The sequence below is a fragment of the Cyprinodon tularosa genome, unplaced genomic scaffold, assembly GCF_016077235.1.
Source record: "Cyprinodon tularosa strain WSP-4 unplaced genomic scaffold, ASM1607723v1 ctg40, whole genome shotgun sequence".
NCBI lineage: Eukaryota > Metazoa > Chordata > Actinopteri > Cyprinodontiformes > Cyprinodontidae > Cyprinodon > Cyprinodon tularosa.
This window is the reverse complement of record NW_024039119.1, coordinates 3,144,824-3,165,073: the sequence shown is the minus strand read 5'-3', so window position 1 is coordinate 3,165,073 and position 20,250 is coordinate 3,144,824. Positions and strand designations below refer to the sequence as shown.

At 38.9% G+C, this 20,250-nt stretch overlaps 1 protein-coding gene across 1 annotated transcript; it reads right to left on the bottom strand.

Annotated features, from left to right (window-relative positions):
• Positions 1–1,500: 1,500 nt before the first annotated feature.
• On the bottom strand, positions 1,501–17,652 carry nab2 (NGFI-A binding protein 2 (EGR1 binding protein 2)). Its single transcript, XM_038298010.1, has 7 exons — positions 17,338–17,652; positions 14,877–15,848; positions 14,639–14,772; positions 13,102–13,153; positions 12,899–13,007; positions 12,622–12,807; positions 1,501–3,904 (listed from the first exon to the last, which is right to left on the bottom strand). The coding sequence occupies exons 2-7, from the start codon at positions 15,786–15,788 to the stop codon at positions 3,798–3,800; spliced, it is 1,500 nt and encodes a 499-aa protein (XP_038153938.1). The 5' UTR covers positions 15,789–15,848; positions 17,338–17,652; the 3' UTR covers positions 1,501–3,797.
• Between the last annotated feature and the right edge of the window lie 2,598 nt (positions 17,653–20,250).

Here is a 20,250-nt window from a genome sequence, read left to right as displayed (position 1 = left end):
TATATATATATATACATACACCTGCATAAGTTACTGAGGCCCCTACCTTCTGAAGAGTTCACACTGGAAAAAATCTAAATCTAGATTAGTCATTTTTTCTTAAGATAAGTGCATTTGTTCTTGGATTGAGGAGGTAAAAGAGAGATTTTGCAAATGGAACAACACAATTTACACTAAAATAAAAATAAAAAACACAATTGCATTGTCTTATTTCAAGTGCCTATGATCTAAATATATCATTTTAAGAGTAAAAATACTCATTCCACTGGCAAACTATCTCATTTACCTACTGAAATTAATGGTAAATACACTTAATTTAAGAAATGTTTACTTATTTCAAGATCGTTTTTCCAGTGCATTCAGTATTTTGCAGGTTTATACAGTTTAGCACAATTTCTTGCTCAGTTTTTTGAATCCCTAAATTGTTAAAAAGATCTGTAAGTTCAAAAAGAACATTCATTCTCTGCTGACGTAAACTGTCCTTGTGCTGCTTGTCATCAGATCCACTTTCTGCTGCTCCACACTGTTGCAGAGGAAAGAACAGGAGCTAAAGAAAGAAACAAAGATTAAACTCCCTAATTAGCAGCACTGACAGCTGAATGATGGCAGCTTTTTTTTTTTTTTTTTTTTTTTGCTGTTGCCAGACTGATTTTATCACAAGATGTTAAAATGAAGTCTGGTTGATATTTAAGAATAACATTTATTCATTGCTTACAAAATCATTCAGTTAAATGAGAATTTAAAAAGTGTAACGAAATTACTTTCGTTACATGACTCCATATGTAATAGAGTGACTTTAGGACCAGTTTGATATAACACAATTTCATACAATATATATAATTAGGGGGTCCCTGCCCCATCTCGCAATCAGTTTGGGGCTCCTTGGCTTTGAAAACGTTGAAGACCCCTGATCTATGTGATTTCTTAACTCTACATGCCTGGCAGCAATTACATGGGGGTAAGGCTTATAAAAGTAGACCAGAAGTCTGTTTACTTACTGTTTCATTTGAAGCTATTTTAAGATCTGTGTAAAAAGAGAGCTCATGTACATGAAAAATGAAATCTAAGGCTTGAAATTCTCTCTACAGAAAAAGCCGTTTCAGGATATTAAACAGGAGTCCGTGGGGAAATATGAATTTCCTCGCAAGTTGTTTTAGAAGAGCGAAGGTGTTTCTGTGTGGATGAGCAATCCTGGCATCCCTACAGGGCCTGTGGTGCTTTGACTTTCTGAACGCCCTGAACTCATTTCGTGGGTACTTACTATTACTCACACAGAAAAAAGCTGACAGTAGTTTAAAAAATCACACAGCAGAATTCAAAGGTTTGCTGTCAAGCCGTTTTGTTGTCCAGTGTCTGCGGATGACATGACCAGCACTACTGAGTCACAGCAGCAACCGACAAGACCATGGGAGAAGTGTTGCTGGATGTGTGACTCAGCTTCTGCTAAGTCTTCCACACATTAGAGTCGCTCTTTGTCAGGAGAATTAAAACACCGATCAAAATCATTAAAGTAACATTTATTATGATATATTAAAATAAATTATTTGTCCTGCAGCATACACAAAGGGATACATAAGCTAGAAAAACAGACTGGTGTAACTGATGCACAGTACGCTACCTCACCGATGGTCTGCAACATTGAAAAGTGATAATGAACATAAATAGGGGAATTAATTTTGAGGGAGTTGCTTTTATACAACGGCCTCTGAAAACAGAGATAGAATGAAGCAGAGTGATGAAAGTGGTCCCTATGTCTTCCATCAGCCTAACCCTGTAGCAGCATAACTACAGAGGTAATGCAGGATAACCTGAACCTCTGTGTTTTATAAATCTAAGTTGTTAGATATCCTGCCGGCCAAACTGATGATTTGGGGAAAGAAGGGATGTTCAGCAGAACCTTCTGAGCTGATTGGTCAGAGCCACACCTAGTGGCTCCCTATCAAAGTTTGTTGTAGCCAATTAAGGTAAAAAAGGAAAACGACAGATGCCATGAGAAACCACTGTTTTTTTTCCTTTTTTTTAAATCAACGCTTGTAATGTCCTGTTCCTCTTTATAAGATGAAACTGTAGATTCTGAACAAACAGATGTGACATCAGCATCTAAACATACTTACTCCTGCTCTGACCTTTTTGGGTCAGTATCAAACAGTAAGAGAAGGAGCGCTACAAGATGGATCAAGTGTGTTTGTGAATGCACAAATACGAGAATTTAGCATAGCTGCACAAAAGAACAACCCCACAGAGAACATGAGTGTCTTAAAACAGGAACAAAAACAGATAGGGATTGACTTAATTTTTCAAAGATCACTGACATATCTCACAAGCGGCTGTGATAATACTCCATTTCTGAACAATGTTGTGAAAATTTAAAAAAAGAACTTTTTAATGTAGTTTTCAACGCAGTGTTTCAACAACTGTACAGTTTTGTCTTTAGTGGACGACATTAAACCGTAAATAGGACAAAAGCCATTAACAGAGCTCTAGGCGTTGTTTAACAGAAATTATGACTGACTCACTAAAGCTTTTCAAAATCCTTTTAACACCATAACGCCTCGCAAAAGTATTCACTCCCATTAAACACTTTCACATTCAAATACTATAAAACTACAAAAAACAAATTAAAAAACTGCAGTGCATTTAATATGATAGACCAACACCATGTAGAGTGCCAGAGTCTAAGGTCCTCTGGGGGAAGGGCTCAGTCTCCTTTTTTCACTATGGAGTGAATTTTGTTCCATTATTGTTGCAAGAAACTACAAAGTAAATTTAGTATTTTTTTATATTTTCTTTTCTTCTTTACAAGTTTAACGTTTTAGTTTTTCAAATCAAGATGTATAAATTGTATTTTTTACGAATTGCATTTTACAAATCTCATTCTCTTCACTTCAATTCGATTACAAACAGCTGCACACATTGACCAATAAAAATGTTATTGCTAACATCCATGCTGATCAACAGAAATGTGCCTTTCTCCTCCCTTTAAAGGAAAGCCTGCCTACAGAAGTGAAGAGAATGTGATCTGTGCAATTTTAAGAGTCGCATTTTTTAAATTTTGTTTGAAAATTTGAATAAATGTTGAAAACTTTAATTTGGATTAACAAGTTTTTACAGTTTCATTTCTGGATGGCAATTTTTTCAGTTGTCCTCTTTCAAAACATGTTCTTTGCTTGCAACAAAATTCAGTTTTCCTGTGTGATCACAGGATATCATGGACCTTTCTTAGGACATCCTTTCTGATCATATATACCTTCTGTTGGTATGACACAAAAATAAAACTTAAATAAATGATAAAAAAAAAGATAATCGCAATTATAACATAACAAACTGCTACATGTTTCACAAGTATGAGTATTTTTGCAAGGTATCTGTGTCTTCTGGGTAAATTTGACTTGAACAATGCCGACCTGCGTTCTAAACAAAGCATCCAGAGGTTTCCTGAGGTGGGGGAGCTCTCGACAATATGCGGTAACCTGCAAAAGAAAGGTCGCTGGTAAACGCACATCTCCTCTGCAGTGCTGCTCCAAGTAGAGTCTGTTTCCCAAAGTTGCAGTGCCCCCTGCTGTGTGAGCCATGGTTCATCTGTAGCAGGTGGATCCTCCACCACACAGCGCTACTCACAGTAACATGTAGGTTTTTCCCTGACAGAGGACACTTTTAACAGAGGCAGAACTAAAGCACAACTCTGTTTGGATCTTCATTTACAGCTGATGTGTGTACAGGTGGTGAGGAGTCTCAGATTTACAGTTTGATCCTTGAGTCCTCTCTCTGAGCACTGTTCCCCTGATGGGCCGCAGGTTTCACTTTCCTCTGTGGTTGGAGATGATGGTTGGCTCTTTGGTGACACAAGGGCTACTGCTCCTGCACGCTGCTATTGAGATCTGCCGCTCCACCTTAATGTCAGGGTCTGTGGAGAGACGTGGGTTAGAATATTAGACTAAAAGCAAGCGTTAACTCAAACAGGAAATGACAAGCGTGTAATCGACCACTATAGAGAAATGTTTTTTTAAAGGCCATCTGCAACACCTAAAAGTCTGATCTGCTGCTACTGTAACATTGAAATTACTGGGCTTTATCCGAGCGGGGGCAGCGAAGCAGAGCATAAAGACCATTTAAAGGCGCATAAAACTGGTGTTTAAGGGCTTTGAATGCTAGTTTGGGGGAATTCACCAGGAAACTCTCCCACATGAGCTGAAATCGTCATGGTTTACATGACCGATGCAGGCTGGTAAATAACAAAATGTCCCCAGTCTAGTTGAGACAAGAAGTGATCACAGGGTGAAAAAAGAACAGTGGATACATTAAGCTAAACTTTGTATTTATTGTATAATTCTAGGTATAGTGGATGAGTTCAAAGAAATGTCTTTTATTTATTTTTTGCTCATTTTATTATTTGAAGCAAAAAGAAAAGCTACCTATTACATGAGTTTCTTCAACTTGTATTTTTTTTTGCATCAAAACAGCATTTTAAAAAAGCATCTATAACTTTCCTGCACTCTCTAGACTAATACTAAAACCTGTGTTCTGGTCAGAGGTTTTAATCAGTGGTTCCTGGTTATAATGCCTGGTAAAACCTGTAACATCCCTGTAAATGCAGCCCCTATCAGGGTTTTATCAGTTTGAGATGAAATATTGTGATGTGTACAAGCACTGTACGACTTCTGATCACAGTTTTTGCCTTCACATTCTCTATTACTTTTAAACATTAACCCTATATTTAAACATTACAGCCTGAATTGACTGAAAATTATATAAAAATAGACATATTTCTCAAATCCTAAATTAAATAGACACTCTTTTTTAAATTTGCAGAAACAGATTTAAATTTAGGTGTGATGCAAATTAGTGACATTAGGCATTACCAGTCATAATTGTAGGTAAATATTCTACTCCCAGGTATGCAGATTATTTTATTGTTGTGGCTATTGCTAAACAGAGATTTGAAAAGAAATGTCAGAAATTTCTGTAAGCTCTTTTCTGGGTCATCTCAACAATGTCTTGTTCACCCTCCCACCTCTAGATGGTGCCAAAATGCAAAAACATGACAATAGTGGATATCACACTACGATCCGTACCGTTTGCATGATCTGTATTATCAGCTTATTTTTCGCTTGTCGCATTCTTGTTGCCATAGAGTTTTATGAAGAAAAGACTATTTTTTTCTCTCTCTCTTTTTTTTTTTAAAGCACTGAACTACATTATGTGAAAGGTTAATAATGACTTTCATGATAGAATTAATGCGTGGACATGTTTTCTGTTACATCACTCCTGTGTACTCAATTTGTCCATGAAATGCTTTACTAACCAAGTAAACACAGCTAATTCTTTTCAGCTTTGGATTTTTTAAATAATTGTAGTTATTCTGAGATTTATGTTTGCATCTTATAGCTCTTTTATATAATATTTATATAGTGCATGCTCTAAATAAAGGCATAGCTAAAATACAGCTAAACACAGTGTTATCATATTTTGCCGGACTGCTTTGAGCATGTCCCATAACGCCAGACAAGCAAACTAACAGAGAATATAAAAAACATCCAATTCTCTCAGAAAAGTGTTTAATAATTTTTACAAATTGTAGTTTAGTATATTTGATGGATAGAGATAAGTACTTTCAGTACCATAATTATATTATTTATAGTGACCTGGGTGAATATGTGGCTATGGATACACAAATATACTCATGGTATGGATCATGCTTCCAGTACAGATCAGGTAGTGACATTGGAGGCCTCCCTCATAAAGCTTGTCTGATGGCACAAAGAACTTAACAGCTCTAAAGAATTGAAACCACAGTTATATGGTTGGAAAGTCATTTTAACATTTAATAGTGGGACTATTACTAATAGCTGCAGTTTTTGTCGACCCAAAACAGTTTTGAATAGTCAAAAGTAAGAGATATTTAGAATAAAAACATTCACATGGGTCACAATGACATTATGTCTTGTCAAAATAGCATTTTAAGTATCTTACTGATTACATACCGGTATCAGTTGGTTTGCCATACTCCATTTCTCTTACATATGATAACTTTTCCTATTTTGGGTAATCAAATGTCTAGTCTTAATTGTTTCTCTACCTTGTAGCTTGAAAGCATGAAAGAACAGTTGAAAAGCGATGCTTAAAGAAATGTTCTTTTGGACAATTGACTCGAATTTTAGGTTTAGGTATGAGTACTGTGAAATAGATTGAGTACATAGCAGACTGGTGAGGAGAATCCAAAACAAAAAACAAAATGGGTATCAGAAGATGGTGTAACAACAGCTCTTTTAGCACCCAAAAAAAGGACAAGTGATCAGGACACATAGCATATTTTATTTTGAAAGGTAAGAGCACTAGGGCTGTGGCTTCAGTTCACCAGACTAGCGCCTTGAGGCAATTGCTACGACGTGGGAGGTCTTCCTGTCTCCAGAAGCAGCATAGAGTGATTACCTAGTTGTATTCTCAAATGGATTCTAATATTTAGATCAGTGGTTAGCACACTTAGCAGTCGCCAAATGTTAATTAGAATCTTGTACATTAGGATAAAATTTTTGGAAACCTACAAAAAGGCAGAGACTGGAAATTATTAAAGATAGATACTGGGTTTAACTTCATTAAACCTTCCTGTGTACAAATTAAACTCTTGCTCTCTCCAAGCCTAAACATGAAGATACGTAAACTTTTTTTGATTTAGCAACCGTTAGAAATGGTGCTTTCACTGAATACAAAAAGATATGACTTATTCCTGGACGGGGCCGCCTTTTAGAGTTGCGTTTTGTATCTCTGCTTCTGTCTCCTTGAACCCCAGTCGGCCTTGGCAGATGGCCGCTCACACTGAGCCTGGTTCTGCTGGAGGTTTCTTCCTATTAAAAGGGAGTTTTTCCTCTCCACTGTCGCTACAAGCATGCTTAGTGTGAGGGATTGCCTTCGAGTCAATGAGTCAATGCAATCAACTGGTTTTCCTTAGATTTAAAACTTTATATCAATCTGACTGTATGATCTGGTGAACTGTAAAGTGCCTTAGAATGACATGTTGTGAATTGGCGCTATAGAAATAAACAGAATTGAATTGACTGTTTATTTCTCCTACTCTCTGGTTGCAGATCAGGGTCTATCAAGCTAAAATAAACCAATAATTTCTGCCCCAGATGATCTCCATTTTCATAATTTTTGTTGTAATATAACAACAAGAAAGAATATGTCATTTTTTTACCTCTTTTAACACATTTATACTTTTAAGTTTATTTCAATATTGTATAGTTGGTACACTTATAATAGCACAACTTATGAAAAAAATCAACAGACAAAAACAACCCAGCAAAGATAGTATTATCAGTTGATACTCTGTGACATTCTGTGACAGTGGAAAATAGGTTACAGCTGAACGGTGACGTTAAGAGGAAGTGGGAGAAAGTTGAGATTAATGAGCGCCGCGCATGAGGGGAAACTTGAATGAATGAGAGATAAGCAAACAGAGCCTCTACACAATAAGGCAGATTGATGCTAGAGATGAAACATATGTCATGTTTTATTATTTCCGCAGTCCTTTTTGTATATGGAGAGGATGTATGAAAAAAAAAAAAAACTCCATGCCATTTCCCTGCCCACAGGTTTTATTTTTGTACGCTGTCGCTTGGTGAGTCAATGCAACGCCCCTCCAATTACCTCCCACTCCATCGCCCCCACGCCCCATCCATCCCGCCCTGCAACCCACGCGCCTAACACACTCTGACGTCAGTCACTGCTAAAGCAGGGAGGGGGGTCCGGCTCTGTCGCCCACAGAGTACTTCCTATCCCCCCTCCCTCCCTCCCTCCCTCCTTCCCCGCCTCCTCATGTCTTTGCTGGCTTCCTTCTCCTTTGCTTAATCTCTTCAGCTGACGATCACAGCCCAGAACAACTAACTCTCCCCAAACCACTTACTTTTTGCCCGTGATGCATCACAAAACTAACAAGGTATCAAAGAACTGCAACGTTCTCTCCCCCTTTTTTTCTGTCTCCCTCCCTCCTTTGCCCTCCTTCTCACACTACCCCTCTCCACCGCCTTCTGTTTCCCCTTTCTAACTTCTCTCCTTTCTAATCTGCACTCTGACGGAGTTCAGCTGCAAGCAGAAGGAGGCGTCGCCTCAGAGAGATTGTGACTCACAGGGGTTCAAACTGTAGGGCTACGAAGTACTGATTGTTACTGGAGGTTAGGGAGTCACTATCACGCTTTTCAGCTCCAGCATCGACTTATTGCCATTTGAAAAGGATAGTTCAAAATTTTTAAAGGAAGGTTTCCTCATGAAGTCATGAGCAATCATTTTCTTACCTGCAGTAGATAACATCCTCATTTGCATTAAATTCACATTAGTTGAACCTGCAGAGGAAGACCAACAGCTCATCTAAGAGGTTCCAAGACCAAAGCAGAACGTGATTAATGGGTAACTTCCATGAATTTTAAAAGCTGCCATGCTCATATTTACAGAAAATGTTATTTTTAGAAAGGATTTGAAGATATGGGATGCTGTAGGGATTATGGTTGGTCTGTGTTTAACACACTGAAAGCTAATCATATAAAGCAGTTCCAAACAGAGGAGAAAAACATTATAATGGTGCTTTCATTTTGTATTAAGAGTCAGAGTCAAACCAGAGGATTTTGCTAATTCTTTTAGTGCTAACCACTGTTAGCATTACAAACTCATTTTAGTTCTGTGCTTTAACATTTAAGGTTTATTTTCACAAAGAGATGTCATCAGAACTATGTACGTATAGCACTGGGAGATTAATCTATTCAATTGATTAATCTTTTTTCTAATTTAGTAATAAAAGTTAAAGTTTTGGAAATTTTGGTTCCATCCATGCACTCTTTGCGCTTCCAAAGCTCGGAGAAGGGGTGTAAGAACAAAATAGATTCTACTAAATACGTAATGAGACCTGTAAGCATTTAATCAAAATATGTCCAAATGAATCTTAAATGTAAAAAATATTTATAGGCAAACACCCATGTCATTGTTTTACTTTTTTTGTAACACTTAAACCTCCAGCCACTAGTTGGCAGCGCGCAATTAAAAAACTTTAAATATATTAAATATATCACCTTTGTTAATACATCAGGATCTATTGGATAAATCGTATCGTGACACATGTATCATGGTATATATGGTATTCCCGAATTATTGTCAATTTAGGGAGCGGCATGCACAGTGCGATATTTTCAATCATTGTACTCAGCTGCAGCTCAAACTATACAATGTAACCGCAGGGTTTAAAGGTTCACATCTCACGATTTTTGGTCTTAGACTGTGCAGCCCGATGCTCTGATGCGATCTACCTGCTCAAACTGTACATCTAAAAGCCACACGTCGAACTCAGCGCTGAGAGATGGCACCGGTCGGACTTGTCCGCCTGGAAGAAGAAGAAGAAGAACTCCCTTTTTTGCACATGCGCCAAGCATGAGGTCCTGGAAAATCAGCACGTAGCTCTGCTTCAACAGCAGGATTCGTCCATGAACACCTCATGATGGCCAAACATGTTTGATTTTTTTCTCGACCTTACGATTCCTGATCGGGATGTGATTGTGAGAGGCTAACCGTCCCTTGTTACCCCCTGTATAAAGATAGTTTATATCAACACATTTTACTGAGTTTTATATCCACAGCTGTCACACTGAGGTGAGTTAAAAACTCTGACTTATGTGCATGTGTTAGTCTTGTTTCCAACAAAATATTTCAAACGATCTTGTTTGAGTAAAGAAAAAACAATCCACATATATACAAACATGAGGAGGAATATGGGATTTAATTGACACTTTTTGTTTTAATGTGCTCCTAGTTTAAATAGGGCTTGCATATCAGGATAAAAGATGTGGATTTCAAAGGCTTATTTATAGAGTACATTACTTACTGCCACAATGGCCCAATCTAATTTTATCTTGCATACCATCAACACTGAGAAGAAACTTTCCCCTCTGTTTTACAGCCCATTAGATGTAAATTTATTAGAAAATATTAAAGGCCAATGGTTTTGTTTTCCTTTTCAATCAAGATTTGTTAAAATGGCACAGCGTAGCATAAAATCAAGATTAACTGTATTATATGTTGGTTTAGGGTTGCAAACTCCGTGAAATTACATGAATTTCACAGCAAATTTTAAAAGGTCCTACAAACTCAAAAATTAGAATAGCAAACACACACAAGAACAATACACAAACACCACAAAGAAACACCACAAAGGGAAAGATGCTGCAAATAGCAATAAGACTGCAAGTTTAAAAAAAACTGCAATTAGTGAAAATAAAAGAGTGTGAAAGTTTGAACATAGTGCAAAAACAAAACCAGCTGCAAATACATAAAAGATGCTAACACAAACACAAAATCCACATGCAAAAGAAAAATAATACAAGTTAAGAAAAGCTCCAAACTATTGCTGCTTGATAGAAGTCCCTCAGACCACTAGGGGGAGGCTACCGTTAATGTGTGAGCAGACCTTTAGTAAAAGCATGAACAAGATCCTAATGGGGATAAAGACTGTGTCGGATCGTCCGCCCTAACCCCTAATCCCTCAATCACTTTATAGAGCAGGGACTATATTAGTGGACTTTATAGTGAACTCAGTTAACTGTCCGTTTGGACATATTATTACTACTTTTCGCTCCCCGTTGGTCACGTAACTGTCTCCCTGCACTGTGCTTCCACCATCTTTGTTATTTGTTGGCCGCTGTTACTATTAATCCTATAGGAGAACGTAGCATTAGGCATAGCGGAATATATTTGTTCTTCTATTGACCATGGATGATCATCACTTTTCAAAGTGCATTGTGGGAAATTTCGAGTCCCCCTCTATTTCATACACTACACGTCGCACTATATAGTGCCCTATATGGTTATTAGGGTGGACATTGCGGACACAGCCTCAGTTAAATGAGCATTTGGACAGATGATCACTTCTTTCTGCTCCCTGTTGGTTACGTGACTCTGGCTCCCTGCACGGTGCCTGCGCTATCTTTGGTCCTTCTCGCCCTCCAAACAAATCCCATGATGCTTTGTGAGAAGAGCTCTTGCAAAGTATTCTGGGATATATCTGCTCATCTAGTGACCACGGACAATCACTACTTTTCAAGGTTCATTGTGGGAAATTATGTGTCCACTACTTTTTCATTCACTAGACATTCGGACACTCATATAAAATGGAGTATCCCCTATATAGTGATCCATACGAGTTAGGGCAGATTTTAGGAAACGGGCAAAGTTATAAAAAGAGATTCAAAGGAAAACTTATCATTGCTTTCTTTCCTCTAGACTTTGTCTAGATTGTATTCTATTTATGTTATTTCTAAGGGATTAATGTCAGCTTTTTGCCTCCATATGAGTAAAGGATCGTCTCCCTCTAGTGGTCTGGAGCACTTTCATTATGTGGTGCAAGTTTGCAAAATTTTTTAGACCAGAAGTATGTTTTTGTTGGAAGATAACTGCCAATACTTTGCTTTATAATTAATGATCAGCGGCTTCTTTGTAAATGATAACCGAATAAGGGCTGCTTAAGTGTTCGGAAAAATCAATTAATAGCATAAACTACTGTGACCTTTTTTTAAAATCTTATTTTAATAAAAGGAAAAAAAATATATAAAGACCTCTTAACCCACCAGGAACCGATTTAATGCGTAATTAAAAAAAAGATTTCTGAAGTTGAGAGGACCGGAGCAACCAGCAGAGCTCCGAGGCTAACGGCAGCCAGGGCTAACGTTAGCCCGGCTGCAGCAGCCCTCTCTCGGCATAGTCGTGTGTGAAGAACTGCTGGCTCTGATGGCGATATTTTTTGTTTTATTTGGCAAAATGTTCATTTGATTTGTGTTTATCTGACTGTGTTCATTATTATTCCCCCACTAAATGAAAAAAGGATTCATTTATTATTATCTAGACAGTATTGATAACAGGAAGTGAAATGCAGCTCTAGACGAGCCGGGAATGTGGTGTCACGAGTACGCTTCTTTTCCAATTGACCCAGATCTATGCTGCGTGCTCGCGCTCTCACCAAGTCCAGACTCTCCTGTGTTCTTGCCAAGACCGGACTTCACGAGGACACGAGTACGGACTCGCGATCTCGTGAATTGAGAAACGGCTACAGACGTCCATCCCCGTGAACACTGGCACAGAACTCGATGGGAAAGGAAATTATTCTTATTTCTTATTTCAACCGTTGTGTATATAATTTGCTACATATGAATCAAGATGCTATGACCGAAAAAAATTTGATTGACTGTTCAGGCTAACGTATGACTTACAGGCCTGCAGAAGATAACAACAAAAAAAACACAGATTTTAAGACAGGATTTTTTTTCAAAATAGAAATCTTCTAAATTTTGGGACAATATCTTCTTATTAAGAGTACATTTATATACATGTTTAAACCAGAATGATTTGACATTTAAATATGATTTCCTTACGACTTTAAGTATTTCTCACCTTCAAATTAGTAGAATTTTTTGTGAATCACATCCATCTATGTGATGCATGAATATAGGAAAACCTGAAGGCTTATTGTAGTTAGCAGGAACCCAACATTCCCAAAGTTTTTCTTTTGCCTGCTTTGGAATCGTTGCAAGTTTTTTATTTGAATCTATATTGAAGCACACAGTGCAGGTATGGGAGGCTCTGAAAAGTCACCTGCTGTGTGAGTTCCCTCTGGTCCCAGGCTGACATTCCCCGCCTGATCATGTGACCACATCCGAGCCAATCGCAGGCCTTCGTTCATTAGCGTCTGCTGTATTAGGTGGCGGCTCCAGCTGGCAGGGTTCGAGGCGTCACCGTGGGGACGGGGTGATGGAGACTGGTTGCACTGGGAGCTGGAGTCTAAACAGAGCAAACAGAGCTGAGTTCACTCTGTTTCTTTTAAGAAATATATATATTTTATTTCTAATAATATATAAATGTGACGCGCTACCATGTGATACGCAATCAACTCCTTCTGCAGACAAGCTGTCTTCATCTGCTCTCTGAGTCGCTCCTTCAGATCCCTCCACTCCGAGAAGCGATGACTCAGACACAATGACCTTAAACACAAAATACAAGGCTGCTCATGAAACACTTCAAACCACCAGAACAAATGAGCTCTAATAATAAGTGGAAACGGCAATAAAGATCCACCTCATGTCGCGCTCTCTTCAGAGACAAACCGCTGCTATCATCTGTATTCGACCTGCAGCAGAAACAGAGAACAAAGCTGAGGTTGCATCTTTGTTTGGAATTTTTGAAGAAAGGCCACGTGGAAGAAAAACCTTAACAGAACATCCCACTAGGACCTCAAAATGACAATATAAGACAATATATCAACAGACTGGGGATTTATTGTGGCGTTATGAACCCTTAAATCGGCCAACCAACAAATAATTACATTTTTAAATATTTCATTGATAATCGTGATTTCATAAAACAAATTAAAAGAAGGATGATGTTCTAGTGCAGGGATCTTCAACGTTTTCCAGGCCAATGACCCCCAAACCGATGGCGAGATAGAGCGGGGACACCCTAATTATATATATATTGTATGAAATTGTGTTATATCAAACTGGCCCTATTGTCGCTCTATTACAGATGGAGTCATGTAATGAAAGTAATGTCTCCCTGGGATTATTAAAGTATTTCTGATTCCTGGTAGATGGGACAGGTGTTGTGAATGAAACGGTGTCCAGCTTAAAGGAGCTCCTGTGTGTCGCTGAATGTGTGCATTGATGACTGAACGACATCTTCTGCCTCCATTTATCTCTTTACTACACTGTGTTGAATTCATGTGTATTAAAAGACATTTCAATTAGTGAAAAAATTGCAGGGGGGAATATAAAAAAAGGCTAATCAACAAAAACTTTCGCGACCCCCATGCAGTACCTCTGTTGACCCCCTAGGGGTCGCGGACTCCCTATTGAAGACCTCTGTTCTAGTGGAAAATATTTCCCTTTCATATGAATTTTGAATAGATATATAATTAGATATAATATTTTTTTAACTACCTCTCAAAAATGAGCACGAACAATATCTTTTTAGCTTCACATTTTTTTGTTTAGTTTGGAGCAGGGCCAGCCAGAGGCATAAGCAAACTAAGTGGCTGCTTGGGGCCCCCAAGCAGGGAGGAGCCAAAAACAATTGACCAGAGCTATTGACCAAACTTTGAAGACTGCCTTTGAGCTTCTCACATACATAGATCAATGGCCCAGGAAAAACTAAAGCGCTGGTTATACTCTAGCAGCAGTGTGCTGCAGTGAGATTGTTGCAGATATTTTTGATTTATGCCCAATATTGAAGCGTGGTCTGTGCTATGTTATTCAGCTTCTTTCTGAAATCAGACATTTTTTTTTTTTAGATATAGGCACAAAAAATACCAAGTTCTTCTCCATCTGTAAAGGTTAAGTTCTGGAAGCGTTAAAGTTGAACATATGACTAAAAAGGTCTGCTGAGGTTGAAATGTGGTTTAGGTGTTTGGGGTTGATCAAATGTGCTAACCAAGTCTAGCTTTCAACATCAGAGACCTACTTCTATGTATTTATGGATGCTGCATAAAGATAATGACTCATAAAGTGTCGGAAGCTACAACAAAGGTGTCACCGGGTGTCGATTCCTTGCATGGTAGGCATTGATAGATGTGAAGAGGAGCGTCGGTCAGAGGCTGCACGGCGTGCACTGATCTCACCTTGCGTTTTTCAATGTGGAGGTGTAGGCACATTTCCTGGCCACCTGTCGAGCCAGACAGAAGAGCTCCATCCGTCTGAGCAGGAGAGCGTTGTCTCTTATGCAGAACTGGGCAGCAGCTTCATTGGTGATCAGCTAAAGAAGGGGGAAAAAAGATCACAGTGAATGAAAAGTCTGAAGAATGCTTTGAAACAGGCATTCATGCAGGATAAATGCTGCCCCTCTTTGTGTGACTTTACCTCATGGTGTGTGAGCTGCTTGCCCTCTCTCCTCTTGGAGTCAAAGCCACCGTAAATCAGGCTGTATTTTCGGATCTCCTCCTCCTTGTTTGGGTCCTGGGAGCCCATTCTGAAGATGTGACCGACGGTTTTCGCTATTTTCTTGTCCATCCGTAGCAGAGTCTTCACCTCTGCAGGGTCTGATCTGGGCAAGGTTCTGTAGAGTCTGTCCACGCTCTCCACCACGGCCCTGGCCGTTTCCTCGTCCAGCTGCCCCCCCGGCCAGGCTGAGAGGGGTGCCAGGGCAAAGGAGGCGGAGGGCACCGGAGACGTGGAGGGACCCGGAGGACCTGCTGACAGCAGAGGGGGTCTTTGCGGCTCCTCCTCTGCTCCAGATGCAGACGCAAGAGCACCATTCCCATCGGGGTCTGGGCTGAGCCAGGTCAGGTCCATCGGGGAGAGTTTTTCCCTGTAGTGCGTCTCTGGCGGCTGTGGAGAGGCCTGGGAGCAGGGACTTCTTGGACTCCCACTGTACATTGGGGTGAGACATGACCGGTCCTCTCTGTCACTGGGGGAACCAGGCTGACTGTTGCTCAAAGCCTTTCTGGGCCCACCTGCAGACCCACTGGAGCCAGTCCCTTCAACTTTGAACAACTGGATCCCCCCAAGAGGGACATTAGCCACAGGCTGGCTGAAAAGGGCAGGGTTCGCCGCCCACTCTCTGAGAGCCTTCTGCAGCCTACGCACATGCAGCGGCTTGGTCACCATGCCAACCAGGGCCATCATTTCTAGGAACTCCTCCTCACCAGCCTCACAGAGCTGCTGCACGTCGTCTCCCCCCTGCTGGATGAAGGTTTCGTAGTAGGCAAGCAGGTTGGCCCTCTGCAGCACCCGATACAGTTGCAACTCCCCAAGGGTGCGTGGCAGAGACATGGCGCACTGCACTGGAAAGGTCAGCCAAGGGACGGGAAGCACATGCACTGCAAAAACCACCTAGAAATAAGTAAAAATGTCTTCAATCAAATGTATTTACCCTTAATTTTAGTAGTCAAAAGGCATGATTTGCCAATTTAATTAGTATTTTTAACTCTTAAAATAAGATAATTAGATACTATGCACTTGTAATAAGACAACGCAATTGATTTTTCTTATTTTGAATGTTAATTGTCATGTTCCATTGGCAAAGTGTCTCACTTACCTCTTCAAGACAAAATGCACTTATTTTAAGAACAAATCATAAAAAATAAAAAAAATCATTTTTTTACAGTGTGAAGCTGCAGATAGAGAAGTCCTGGACATTTACACTGGAAAAACCATCTAGAAATAAGTAAAAATGTCTTAAATTAAGTATATATATCCTTAATTTGAGTAGGTAAATGAGAAAGTTTGCCAATGGAATGATTATTTTTACTCTTAAAATAAGATAATTAGATAATATGCACTTGAAACAGGGGCGGTGCTAGACAGGGGGCCAGGGGTGGCCATGGCCACCCTTAGCCAATCATTGGCCTCCCCTGTGGCCACCCCTACCATTTTTTTCTCTCAAGTAGAATATTCAAAACATTTTCATTTTATATACATTAACAATTACTTGACAACAAAAACACTGTGGTTAATTATGCACATCAATATACCAACATTAGAGATGATTAGTACAGAATTCATGCTCTTTCAGAACTAGATTTTGTGTTATATGCCGTAAAGAGAAAGTTATGTGTCACTGCAAGTCATCTAAGAATCTTCATTGAAATCATAGATACTGTAAATAACAATTTTAATAAAAACCTATTATCAATTTATGTAGATATAAGTACTTGTATATATCAATTTAATGCAGAATGATAATAATAAAAGTAGGTAAGTAATGTGGATGTAAAAGATGTTCGCTCCAGAAGTCAAACCTGAAAGAATTTTATCCACTATACCGTTTATCTAGACGGATGTTATGCATCTATTTGTTAGCAAAGGCTGTAAGAAACTATAGTTTGTCTTTCTTTAGAAATATGGACGTTGTGTGGTTCCTGTTGGAACAGTGTAGATTGACCCTCAGGTTCTGGTGCCTGTCCTATTTTGGCAGACAGGCACCAGAACATTTACATTGGTTATTGTCCGCTTTTGGTGGACAGGCAACAGAACATTTACATTGGTTATTGCCTGGACACCCTTATAAAAATTTCTGGCTATGCCTCTGACTTGAAATAATACAATGCAATTGTGTTTTCTCATTTTAAATATAAATTGTCTTGTTCCATTGGCAAAATGTCTCTTTTACCTCCTCAATCCGAGAAAATATGCACTTACTAAGAAAAATGACTTCATTTTTTCCTATGTAAGACATTTAAATGACTCTGGCAACTGTTTAAAAGAAGCTTTTCTGTTTCCCTCTAGAAGTTTTGGAAGTATTACTCAAAAACATGCAGCTCTGCATTTTCCCCTCTCCTTTGCCAACAGTAAATCTTTGTAGAAAGGATTTTTTTCTTACCTTTCCAGCTCCTTTGTGAGGATCTGTGCTGCGCAAACCGGGGATATAGTCTCTCTAATGTCGCGTCTCTGAAGGTCCCGGAGCAGAATTGACAAAGAAAGCAAAGCAGGCGTGTTTTGAGACAGAATAAGCAGGAGGACACCCTGCTCATCGTCACATCCTCACTTCTCTCTGAAAGCGGCGCAGATCTGCCGTAGTAAATCCCCTGTGCGTATCTCTCCTCGGCTGATATCACTGGCAGAAACCCTCCTCCGGCGCAGCGCATTGGTTTGCTGTCTGTGTGGGCTGGAGAATGACGGGGGTGGACTGCAGCTCGCCATCTGACCGAAAAAGAGCCTTCCTCTCCCGGTAGAGAGGCGGCTTTTAAATTGGAGGTGTGGGTGGAGGTATAGTGGGGGCTTCAAATTAACCCTCATGCGTCTTTAAGACTCTGCTCCTTCATGCAGAGGCTTTGGGGGATTCCCACAGTTTTATCGTGTCAATCTAAACTAAAGGTTTCAGCCTTTAAATGGTCAGGGAGTTTATATAAATATAGTTTAAAGAAACTCCACTGTGTTTATCCTGGATTTATAAAGAGCTTCCAATGGCAGCAAGAGGCGTAGCCAGAACATTTTAAAAAGGGTGGCCACACAATAACCAAGAGGATAGGAACCAGAACCTCAGGGTCAATCTGTTCCAACAGGTAAATAAAGGAGCAAAACATCCTTATTTTCTAAATAAAGACAAACTAACAAATAGACGCATATATTTAAACATCCATGCTGTCTAAAGGTGTATAATGGAAAAATCTTTCAGTTTTTAGTTCTGGGTCAAACATCTTATTCATTGTCATTACTGACATACTTTTATTATTAAATTAATATTTGCATGTACTAATATCTACATTAAATGGATTATTTATTATTAAAGTACCGGTAGTCATTTATCTCTGATTTCAGTGAATATTCCTAGATGACTTTCAGAGACATAGGCCCCGTCCACACGAAGTCAAAACGAAACGCTAATATTTTCCAGAACGTTTGTCGTAAAGACGGAGACATAAAATAAATGTGATCGTCCACACGAATGCATGAAAACGCTGCAAAATGTATGCCAGGCCTGTAAGTGGCGCTGTGGTGCCAAAGCAAAAATAGGCGACGAAATGTTGGGCATGTGCACTAATATTTATACATGGTTGCCCTGCGGGTCCATTTTCGTGGTTCAGTCAAATTCAGGTGCTGAACTATGTCGTCGATATTGCTCTGTTCTTCCTGGAGATATTCCAGAAGAAGATTCTGTTGTAAGCCCGACAGCAGGGTGAGTAGCATTAGCAGCAACCATTCAACACAGTACGGCGCCATTGTTGTTGTGATACTGTGTCGCGCATGCGTGTTTAGAGGCGACGCTATGACGCATGCGTGTAAAAAAAAAAAAATGCGGTTAGAGCTTAAAGATGGAAACGCGAAAACGGCGTTTCAAAATCTTCCCACTCTGAAGGCTTAATAAAAAAAGATCGTTTACAGACCCCCGAAACGCCGGCTTCGTATGGATGAGAGGCTGGTTTGGTGAAAAATTTGTGCGTTTAGGCCAGGGTTTGGCTTCGTGTGGACGGGGCCATAGTTTTCTCTTTACCCCATATAAGACAAAATCTAGTTCTGAAGACAGCATGAATTCTGTATTTATCTTTATTGTTAGTATATTGGTGGTTATAATTAACCACAGTGTTTTTGTTGTCAGGTAATTTAGAAAATTAAAATGTAAAAATAAGTTAGAATGTTCCACTTGACAGTATTACTGCTGCCACCATCTGTATTAGAGGAAAAAAATTGTGGGGGCTGGCCACAGGGGTGGCCAATAATTGGCTAAGGTGGGCCATGGCCCCAAAATTGTTACATTTAGGGAAAATTATAGCCTAAAATCAAACAAAATCAGAAAAGTTTGTCCTGTGCTTGTATTCAGTTATATAAAGTAATATTGCTACATTATTATTGAAAGCAAGGAAACAGACTTTTGAATCAATATTTCGAGAAAAAAACATGCAATGAAACTTAGAAAAAATTATTGTGTAACTTTCTTACTTTCTCTGGTTTTATTTTATTTTTTCAGATTTTTTTTTTTAAACTTGTTTTTCATATTTTTTCTTTTTTTTTTCTTTATATTGTACGATGGAGTAGTATGGCCAGGTTTTTTTCTTCTATATCGAGAATAAAGTCGTGAAATTATGAGAATAATGTCGCAATGACAATAGTCCTAAAATTACTAGAACAAAGTCGTAACATTATGAGAATAAAGTAATAAATTACAAGAATAAAGTCGTAAAATAATTAGAATAAAGTTGTAAAATTATGAGAATAAAGTTTTAAATTTAGTGTTGCACAGATGCCATTTTTTGGCCCTGACACCGATACCCGACTGTGCAGTATTGGCCGATACCGATACCATACCAACACCATCTATTGTAAGGAAACATATTGTTTTCACCTAAGAAATAAAAAATCAGACAGCTTATGTCATAATATACAAGATTTCGTAATTGGGCTTAAAGCAAACAGTTTACTATTGTTTATTATTGTTAATTTAGAAAAACATGTTCTTTGCCTGTAACAACAATGGAACAAAAGTCGCTCATACACTGCATACTTCTTAAACTTAAAATATCACCTTTTACTCCATTGGACAGTTTCTGCACAGCTTCTCTGTGTTGTTCTTTCGATTAAAATCACAATAAAATATATCCTGATTTCTCATAGTTGTGACACAGAAAATGGTAAAGTAGCAAATATTACTTTTAAAAAGCTCTGCCTGTCACCATAAAGCTAAGGTGTATATGCAGAATTATAAATCTCCCCTTGTATGCTGAATTTGGTGAACTCTTCACATGCCCCACTGGGAAATTCCCCGGTCATTTTTATCTGCTGTTTATTTTTTATTTAC

Bases quoted from the DNA above. Each gene is read 5' to 3' on its own strand.
- nab2 (XM_038298010.1), bottom strand. From the start codon at position 15,788: ATGTCTCTGCCACGCACCCTTGGGGAGTTGCAACTGTATCGGGTGCTG. The intron at 13,154-14,638 runs GTGAGATCAGTG...TTTCTGCTGCAG, and splicing joins TCCACATTGAAAAACGCAAG to GTCGAATACAGATGATAGCA. The intron at 3,905-12,621 runs GTGACTTTTCAG...GTCTCTCCACAG, and splicing joins AGAGGGAACTCACACAGCAG to ACCCTGACATTAAGGTGGAG.